Source organism: Arachis ipaensis, chromosome B8, assembly GCF_059453495.1.
Source record: "Arachis ipaensis isolate K30076 ecotype BB chromosome B8, ASM5945349v1, whole genome shotgun sequence".
NCBI classification, from domain to species: Eukaryota; Viridiplantae; Streptophyta; class Magnoliopsida; order Fabales; family Fabaceae; genus Arachis; species Arachis ipaensis.
The window spans coordinates 23,656,853-23,667,264 of record NC_142443.1 but is presented as its reverse complement, the minus strand read 5'-3'; the positions used below and the strand labels follow the sequence as shown (position 1 = coordinate 23,667,264).

Genomic DNA, 10,412 nt, shown 5'->3' with positions numbered 1-10,412 from the left:
TTGGATTTGAGTCCCCTTAATTCCTAAAAAGGATTCAAGGTGATATATGTGGACCTATTCATCCACCATGTGGATCTTTTAGATATTTTATGGTCCTAATAGACACATCTTCGAGATGGTCACATATGTGCTTATTATCTTCTCGGAACCTGACATTTGCAAGATTACTTGCTCAAATTATTTGATTAAGAGCATAGTTTCCAGAAAATCCAATCAAAGCAATTCGTCTTGATAATGCTGGTGAATTTACTTCCCAAGCATTTGATGCTTATTGTATGGCTAATGGAATAAGTGTTGAACATCTAGTAGCTCCTGTTCACACACAAAATGGGTTAGTAGAATCACTTATTAAACGTCTCCAATTGATTGCTAGACCCTTACTTATGAGAACAAATCTCCCAACCTCATATTGGGGGTATGCTATTTTACATGCCATAGCACTTATTCGTTTGAGGCCAACGAGTTACCATTAGTTCTTCCTTATACAATTAGCTTTTGGCCAGCAGCCAAATGTTTCCCATTTAAGAATATTTGGGTGTGCGATATATGTTCTTATTGCACCACCTTCTCGCACCAAAATGGGACCCCAAAGAAAATTGGGGATATATGTTAGATATGATTCTCCCTCTATAATGAGGTATCTTGAGATACAAACTGGAGATGTATTTAAAGCCCGGTTTACGGATTGTCATTTTGATGAATCAAAATTTCTAACATTAGAGGGAGAGAATAAGCTTTCTGAAAAGGAACTTAATTAGAATGCATCATCCTTGATGCATTTAGATCCTCGATCAGGGCAATGTAAACTAGAAGTTCAAAAGATTATACATTTGTAAAAAATAGCAAATAAATTTTCTGATGCATTTTCTAATATGAAAAGGATTACTGAATCCTATATACCGGTTGAATATGTTTCGATTCGAGTTGATGTCCCAGTCAAACAAATTGCCACCAAAGCAAATTCACGCTAGAAGCGTGGCAGGCCTGTCGGTTCCAAAGACAAAAATCCTCGAAAAAGAAAAGAGGTAAATACTATTCTTGTTGAAAAAGACACAGTAAAGACACCTGTAGTTGTTCAAAATTCTGATATAGTTTTAACGCCAGAAGACGTTCAGGTACCTGAAAATTATGAAAATGACGAGATCTCGATAAATTATGTCTTTACAGGAGAGAAATGGGACCGAAATAAGATAATTGTCAATGATATATTTTCATATAATGTGGCATTAAATATCATACATGATATTAAGGATCTTTAGCCAAGATCAGTCGAAGAATGTCGACAAAGAAATGATTGGCCAAAATGGGAAGAAGCCATGAAGGTTGAGTTATATTCACTAGCAAAACGTGAAGTCTTTGGACCTGTAGTCCGTACACTAGAAGATGTAAAACCTGTTGGATATAGATGGGTATTTGTGAGAAAACAGAATGAGAAAAATGAAGTTGTGCGCTATAAAGCCCGACTTGTGGCACAAGGTTTTTCACAAAGACCCGGTATATATTATGAAGAAACATATTCCCCTGTAGTGGATGCAATAACATTGCGTTATTTGGTCAGTTTATCCGTATATCATAAACTACATATGCATTTAATGGATGTGGTAACAGCCTATTTATACGGATCATTAGATCGTGATATATATATATATATATATATATATATATATATATATATATATATATATATATATATATATATATATATAATATGAAAGTCCCTGAAGGACAAAAGATATCTAAACCATCCAATGAATATTCGCAGGGGTTATACTTAGTCAAATTGCAAAGATCTTTATATGGTCTAAAGCAATTTGGACGAATGTGGTATAATCGTCTTATTGAGTCTCTGGCCAAAAACGGATTCAAGAATGATGATATCTGTCCATGTGTTTTCATAAAGAAATCTGCATTTGGATTCATTATAATTGTTGTGTACGTTGATGATTTAAATATCATTGGAACTCCTGAAGAGATTCCAACAATTATAAAAAATCTAAAAGAAGAGTTTGAGATGAAAGATCTTGGAAAGACTAAATTTTGTCTCAACTTGTAGATCGAACATACAAAAAATGATATCTTTATTCATCAAACAACATACACAGAAAAGATCTTGAAGAGATTTTATATGAATAAGTCACATCCGTTAAGTACCCCAATGATCGTAAGATCTTTGGATGTGGAAAAGGATCAATTCCGTCCTAAAGAAGAGAATGAAGATATCCTTGGTCCTGAAGTACCATATCTTAGTGCCATTGGAGCGCTAATATATCTTGCTAATAATACATGACCCGATATATCATTTGTTCTAAATTTACTAGCAAGGTATAGTTCCTCTCCAACCAGAAGACATTGGAATGGAATCAAGCAAATTTTTCGATATCTTCATGGAACGGTTGGTATGAGATTGTTTTATCCATATGGATCAAAGTCACAATTAGTTGGCTATGATGATGCTGGATACTTGTCTGATCCACATAAAGGGAGATCTCAAATAGGATACTTGCTCACATATGGTGGTACAGCTATATCATGGAGGTCCACAAAACAGACGATTGCAGCAACATCCTCTAATCATGTTGAAATACTAGCGATACATGAAGCTAGTCGTGAATGTTTTTGGCTCAGGAGTTTGATTCAATATATTCTGTCATCATGTGGATTGATTAACCATAAGATAGCTCCAACTGTCCTGTTTGAAGATAATACAGCATGTATTGCTCAACTTAAGGATGGATACATCAAAAGTGATAGAACAAAACATATTTGTCCCAAATTTTTCTTTACTCATGATCTTCAAAATCAAGGGACAATTGATATCCAACAGATCCGCTCAAGTGATAATCTGGCAGATTTATTACAAAGTCACTCCCAAAATCCTCTTTTGAAAGATTGGTACATCAGATTGGGATGCGTCGTTTCCGAGACAATAAATAATATCGACAAAAGGGGGAGACTGTGCTCTTTTTTTCTTGGTCAGGTTTTTTTCCATTGGATTTTTCTTGACAAGGTTTTTAATAAGACAGTCTCCGTCAAAGGATATTGTACTCTTTTTCCTTTACTAAAGTTTTTTTCATTAAATTTTTCTTTAGTAATGTTTTAACGAGGCATAATCCTAAATTGTCATCCAAGGGGAAGTGTTGTGATAAGTGTGAAGTGAATTTGAGGTGAATGACTATTTTTCTATGTTATTGAGAATATCAAGAGAGATTGTATAATGAATTAAGTTTGAAAGGTGACCCCTTATATGAGATTTGGATCCTCTAAAGTTTGAATTTCACTTTAGAGAATAAAATGTGATCTCTCACTATTTATTTCATATGTGGGACCAAAAATAAATATAAAAAAGAAACCATTTAAAGGTAGAAATATCACACTTTATTCTCTAAAGTAAAATTCAAATTTTAGAGGATCCAAATCCCCTTATATGTATATAAAAAGGGGTTTTGCTCTGAAAGAAAATACACACATGAATAATAAAAATCTCTCTTTATACAAAATTTTTCTTTTTTTCTTTTATACGTTTTAATATATATAATAATAATAAATATATAAGTTATTTCTATTATTATAATAGGATAATTATATTGGTGAATATTAAAATTAGAATTTTTTATTTATATTTTTATTTTATATTTATTATTTATTTATTTATTTTACAACATGATGATAATTATTTGAGTGGACTGGCCTTAAAAGTATCTAAAATGTCATTGTATCTTTTATTTCCTAGAATGATCAGGGACTTATGCGATCATTAAAATATTTTCCAAATAAGATCCAAATTGTACAACAAATATAAGCCAACTAAGCAGCCTCGTGGGATTTAGCTGTATGGCGCATTTTGTGATCACAAATTGATCTCATCTAAATCTCAACCCAAAAGCAAAGGCAAAGTCAGATATGCTATGTGGAGGCCGTTTCTCTATCCTCTCACGTATAAATACTCAGTTTTATTATATGTACATTAAAAAATCAATTATTAAATTAATTATATATATATATATATATAATTTTTTTAAATAATATATATTTATATTTAGAATACTATTTATATAAAATGAATTTTAAGAGCACATATTTAAATATATAATAATAATTTATTTATAAATTTTTAATATATTTAACATATTAAAAATATAAAAATTATATTTTTAAAAAACTTTAATCCAATACTTTAAAACGCATGTTAATAAGATTTTTATATTTATATTATTCTAATTTTTTTTTCAAATAAACTAGACCATTTTCAATCTTAAATATTACATATATCACAAACTTATACACCCATCTACCCACACACAATTATATGAATTCTTGTATTCTATTATATGGGTTAAACCCATGTTTTTAACGCGAGTGCAGCTACATGAAAACCAACAAATCTATCAATTGTGCCAAATTTTATCTCTATATTATTTTAAATATTTTTTAAAATTTTTTATTTTTAAGGTGTATTTATTTGAGGTGAAAATGAGAGAAAAGAAAAAGAAAGAAAAGAAATTAAAAGAAAAATAGTTATTTTTCTTTATTTGGTTGAGGAGAAAAATAAGAGAAGAAAGATGAATGAAAAAATATTAGTGAGATGCACCAAATTTTTTTTCTCTAACAATAAAAAGAAAATAAAAAAAAACTAATTCTCTCTCTACTTTTAATATTACTTCTTTACTTTTTTTAATATAAAAATAAAATTATTTTTTTATAATATTTCTTTTCTTCTTATTTTTTTTATTTAAATATATCTAAAAATAAATAAAAATTCACTTAATTTTTTATTTTTTTTTTATTCTTTTCTTCTTTATTTTTTTCTTTCCAATCAAACATAGGTTTACTTAGTCCAACGAATAGATTAAGCATTCGACAAAATTAGTTAAATATTTAATATGTTCTATTCTATTTCATGATCACGTGGCCCTCATCAATACCAAGTGGGCTTTGATGGCCCATTGCCAGTTATCAAACTCACTTTGTGATTTTGTGAACGTTGTTTCTGACTTAGCTCCAGCTCCCAAAACGTTACAAACAAGGAAGTAAGGAACTTGCCTTACCCTAGCCGAATTAACTTTAATAAATTAAAATCAAAAATATTTTTTTTATTCCTTAAGAACCAATCAATCATCAAACGTTCGAATTTCAAAATAGTGTGTCAAGCACTAGTGAATTGACCACGCTTATTTCTCCAACCGAGTTAACTTAACACATGCCAACCAAGTATTGGTCAAAATATCTTGAGTCATCACTCTTAATCACATTAATATAAACCTACCAACAAAACAAAACACACATCAACCACGTCACTAACCAAATACCAAGTCTTAAAGCTGGTCAATTTAAACCTTCATGAACCTTCCTCTTTGTAAATTGTAACACCCTCTTATGATATAAACCACCCTCTTCAAATCCAACCCATAAACTAGAACTTCACACATTTTTCAACTCCCTTTTACAAGTCTTCAATTTCCAAAAATCTCTCCCAACCCTAAAAACCAGGAAAAAAACAAGGTTTTCTTCCCCCTAGTTTTCATTTGGTCTTTCTCCTTCAAATTCTTAGCTCAATCAGAGAAATGCAGAATACCCTTTTGAATCAAACCAAAGAAAGTTTTCAACTTTCACCGAAGTTTGAAGTTTCAGCTTGTGGGGTGGGTGAGTTCAGCGTTGGTCACAACAACAGCAACAACAGAACCATGAAAGGAAACAACGGTTACTTGGTTACCATGGGAGCTCCATCACCCCGATCCAGACCGGCCTGCACGTGTTCGAACCGGCCCGGTTCGGTTCGGTGCGCTAGACATGGGTACGTGGTGCCAAGTGAGAGGATGAAGAAGCGTGTAGCAAGCAAAGAGATTCTGAGGAGAGCACTGACTCCACCACCTCCAAGACGGTTAGGACTTAGATGGTTGAATTTCAGGCCTACCCCTAGCAGGCTCTCTAACATGTCCATGGCCTGATTTGATTTTTCTTTGGCTCTTTTTTTTTTTTGTACAATGTTTTAGTTTTCAGTTATAACAATCCAATGAAATTCAATTAGGTGGTTACTTCTTACTTGGGGTATTCTTTACAAGGTTTTAATTTGGGGGATTAATTTTAACCTAGTTTTGGAGTTTAATTAGGCCCCCTAATTTACTTTTTGTTCTTATATTTGATAATGATAATGAAATTGGGTGCTATATGCAGATTTCCCTGGGTATTTGTATTGGAAATTTATATATATAATTGATCTCCTATTTGTTATGTGCATAAATTCCGTTGGTGGTGTTCAAGTTGAGGAGGAAATTAATAGTTTGTATTTTGTAGTATGTTACTTGGTCTATATCTCATTTCTTAGGCCTAGATTAGAGTAATTGCAATTCTATACTCATAATTAGCTTGTATATATGTCATCATGGTGTTGAATGTTGATCCCAGTTTGTGGTAGTGGCAGCTTTGAGGAGAGTTTTTTTTGAAAGCTTCAACAATGTTCAGTTGTGAGAAAAGGAGTGAGGAGATAAGATTCTTCATGAATGACTCTGATACAACTCAATTAGCAACCACCTATGACAAGTTAACATGTATAGGGTTTATTAGTAAATAGATTTTCAAGAATTCTATGTGCATCAGACATCCGTTTATTGCTGATAATTTCTTAGGATGTAGTTAGGTTGTCTTCAGATGAATTAAGTGTTTCTAGTCTAATTAGGAATCAATTATTACTACAACTCAAGCCATATAATATACAAGAAAAACCAATTTTATTGCCTATCACAAGCTTTTGCTTTCAGTTGAGAGAATTTTCTATCTCAAATAAAGACCAAAATAAGCAAGGTTATTTTTTCTTATATCACTATGATTAATTTGATTGCTTTCTAAGAATAGAATATAAAGAATTGAAATTATCTATGGAAATGTGAATAAAAAAAAATGCTATGTGCAAGTACAAACAAAAAATTAGCTATTGTATATTTGTGTATAAATAAATGAAAAATGTTAAAAGACTATTGTTTTTTGCTATCTTATCTTTTTTTTAGAAACAAAATTTATTATACATATCTTTTTTGTAAGTTTGTTATGGTTATCTTTTTCTAACAGATTGATTCTGGTTGTTTTAAATTATTTTAAATTTAAAATTTAAAATCAGTTTAGTATAAATAGATTCTGGTTGTTTTAATTTATTTTAAATTTAAAAGTCAAAAATCAGATTAGTATAAATAAGTAGCATTGTTGTCTGTATCAGAAACAACACGAGCCTAGCTAGAAAAGAAGAAAGACACGTACACATGGGTGGTGCAAACATTACTAGTTCTCTTCTTGTCTTTGTTTTTGTTGTTGTGAATGCAGCAGTGTTTTGCAATGGAGGAAAGACAAGCAGTTTCATCAGAAAGGCAGAGAAAACAGTGGAGATGCCTCTTGATAGTGATGTGTTTGTAGCCCCTGCTGGCTATAATGCTCCTCAGCAGGTACCTTTAAATTTGGCGAGGTTCATATAATTGAATATTTGTGATAACCTGAACTGTGTATTTGATAGGTTCACATAACACAAGGTGATGATGAGGGGAAAGCAGTGATAGTATCATGGGTGACAGTGAATGAACCTGGAAAGAGTGAAGTGCATTATTGGAGGGAGGGATCCCCACGCAGCAAGAAGAGGGTGGCGAAGGGACACCGTGTTACATATAGGTTCTTCAATTACTCTTCTAGTTTCATTCATCACTGCACCCTAAAAGACTTGGAATTTGACTCAAAATACTATTATGAGGTTGGAATTGGACACACAAAGAGGCAGTTTTGGTTCATGACCCCTCCTGAAATTCACCCTGATGTGCCCTACACATTTGGTCTAATAGGGGATTTGGGTCAAACATATGATTCAAACAAGACACTTGCTCACTATGAATCAAACCCGAAGAAAGGGCAAGCTGTTCTGTTTGTTGGAGATTTGTCTTATGCAGATGACCACCCTTATCATGATAACAATAGGTGGGACTCATGGGCCAGATTTGTAGAAAGAAGTGTTGCTTATCAACCTTGGATTTGGACTGCAGGCAACCATGAAATTGACTTTGTCCCTGAAATTGTAAGCTATTTGCACATTTTTGTTTGGGATTTGTTATGGCACTCCAATTGATCATGTTTTCAAATTTCAGGGGGAAAGTGTACCTCACAAGCCTTTCACACGCCGTTACCCTGTCCCTTACAAAGCTTCAGGAAGCAGTGCGCCCTTTTGGTATTCTATCAAGAGAGCTTCAGCACACATCATAGTCTTATCTTCATATTCAGCATGTGGTACGTAACATTCATTCATTTTATTTTCTCCATATAATCCATTCAATGTTTAACTTTTTTATACATATGAATATAGGTAAATACACCCCTCAATATATATGGCTTAAGGCAGAGCTAGCAAAAGTTGATAGGACCAAGACTCCATGGTTGATTGTTCTTCTGCACACACCTTGGTATAACACCTACGACTATCATTATCTGGAAGGAGAAACCATGAGGGTTGTGTTTGAGCCATGGTTTGTCAAGTACAAGGTTGATGTCGTCTTTGCTGGTCATGTCCATGCCTATGAACGATCTGTAAGTGCTAAAGTCCAAATGAGAAAGTTGATGTTAGAGCCTACTTTGTCAGATTTAGAAATTCTATTTTTAACTTGCATAAGTGTTAATGAGTGTATATACTTTATTATTATTATTTAAAATTTCTAAATCACATTTTGTGGAGCACCATATCAGGAACGTATCTCAAATATTGTAAAAGGTCATTGGGGACCTGTGAAGGATCAGTCAGCTCCTGTATACATAACCATTGGTGATGGGGGCAACATTGAAGGCTTAGCAACCAAGTAAGCACTAGAATAATTTATTATTCTATATCTTAACATTTTTTCATTTATAAAATATATATTAACTGAATTAGGTTATATAATACTCAAGATTCTTATATTTAGCATGAGTGTCAACCGACTATTATGTCAAGTGAAAAATATATTCCCTCACTCACCATTTTTTTGAAATGACCCTTTTATCACTTTTTTACCTTTTTTTTCTACCAACATAATAATTTCATCCTCATTGCCATTGTCAGCTAACCACCTAAATCTTAAATGCTAAAAATTCTAAACCATAAATCTTTGAATCTTAAATTCTAAATTTTAAACTTTTCAAAACTTGAGGATTAAAAAAAAACTTTACAATAAAAATAGGCTATTTGGTTAATTAAAATTTGGTTTCTTATATATTCAATAGACATGACAAAAAAAATATTCACTTGCAATATGACATAATTAGGAAAACAAAGTATAATTTGACCTTATTATAAATTTCATAATGTGATGTTTGGTTTGATTACTGAAAATATGTGGATTATTGTTGCACTGAAGGATGATAGAGCCACAGCCAGAGTACTCTGCATTCAGGGAAGCAAGTTTTGGACATGCCATTTTTGAGATAAAGAACAGAACGCATGCTCACTATAGTTGGCACAGAAATGAAGATCAATATTCTGTGGAGGTTGATTCAATGTGGTTTTTCAATAGATATTGGCACCCAATTGATGATTCCACAACTAGTCAAAACCACTAGAATAGTTTTGAGCATTTCAATTAATTTATGTTCTAGATTCTCATGCTCATTGATGAAACAATTTTAAGATTTGATAATGGTATGAACACCAAGATCTAAAATTTTAGTTTAAGTTTGTTTTCAACTACTTTTAAATGATTTAATCCTGATTGACTTCAAACAAATCACACGAACAAAAAATCTTATTCAAATCGAGCTAAGTTAATTAATCTAGTCTAACCCAATTATTTTAGAGAAGGAAAAAAAAAACGACCATTTCTTAAAACATTTATAATCTATTATCTATAGTCTTCTTTTAATTCATTATCATAATTCTTTAATATTTGGTCCAACACATACATAAGCTTTAGCTTTGGTTGGTTCCGCTATGTACACTTTGTCTCTTTCATCGTCATTGACCTTTTGAAATCGTCTCATCTTTGAAAAACTTATGAATAAACACAAAATTAATTAGTGAGCATGAAAAAAATTTGATAGAGTAGTCCATGAATAATTTTTGCTTTTAATAAAAATATTTGGACTAATTACTCAAATCAGTCCCTAAGAATTTTAAAAGCGGATATTTTAGTCCAAAAAAAATAATACAAAAAACATCTCTAAAATTTTATTCCGGAGATTTTAAAATTATATTTTAGTCCCAAAAAAAATTAATACATAAATTAATCCTTAACTTTTTTTCTGTCAGATATAACAGTCTTCCGTTCTCTTCTATTTTCTAACATAAACAAATATTAATTTTTATTTTTATATGGATTTGTTTTTATTTTTAATTTTATACATATTTTCTCAAATTAATAATTTTGTTAATTGTACACAATTATTAAATTTTATTGAATAAATATAAATTTAAAAAT

At 31.5% G+C, this 10,412-nt stretch overlaps 2 protein-coding genes across 2 annotated transcripts; both read left to right on the top strand.

Moving 5' to 3' along the window:
- Positions 1-5,417: 5,417 nt before the first annotated feature.
- Positions 5,418-6,238, top strand: LOC107613907 (uncharacterized). Its single transcript, XM_016316098.3, has one exon. The coding sequence runs from the start codon at positions 5,562-5,564 to the stop codon at positions 5,943-5,945; it is 384 nt and encodes a 127-aa protein (XP_016171584.1). The 5' UTR covers positions 5,418-5,561; the 3' UTR covers positions 5,946-6,238.
- Positions 6,239-7,250: 1,012 nt separating this feature from the next.
- Positions 7,251-9,650, top strand: LOC148547454 (purple acid phosphatase-like). The gene is made up of 6 exons (XM_088496795.1): positions 7,251-7,430; positions 7,499-8,047; positions 8,118-8,256; positions 8,333-8,553; positions 8,710-8,819; positions 9,357-9,650. The coding sequence occupies exons 1-6, from the start codon at positions 7,251-7,253 to the stop codon at positions 9,556-9,558; spliced, it is 1,401 nt and encodes a 466-aa protein (XP_088352921.1). The 3' UTR covers positions 9,559-9,650.
- The last annotated feature ends 762 nt before the right edge of the window (positions 9,651-10,412 follow it).

Coding starts and splice junctions, on each gene's coding strand:
- LOC107613907 (XM_016316098.3), top strand. CDS start 5,562: ATGCAGAATACCCTTTTGAATCAAACCAAAGAAAGTTTTCAACTTTCA.
- LOC148547454 (XM_088496795.1), top strand. CDS start 7,251: ATGGGTGGTGCAAACATTACTAGTTCTCTTCTTGTCTTTGTTTTTGTT. Junction 7,431..7,498: donor GCTATAATGCTCCTCAGCAG/GTACCTTTAAAT, acceptor TGTATTTGATAG/GTTCACATAACACAAGGTGA. Junction 8,048..8,117: donor TTGACTTTGTCCCTGAAATT/GTAAGCTATTTG, acceptor TTCAAATTTCAG/GGGGAAAGTGTACCTCACAA.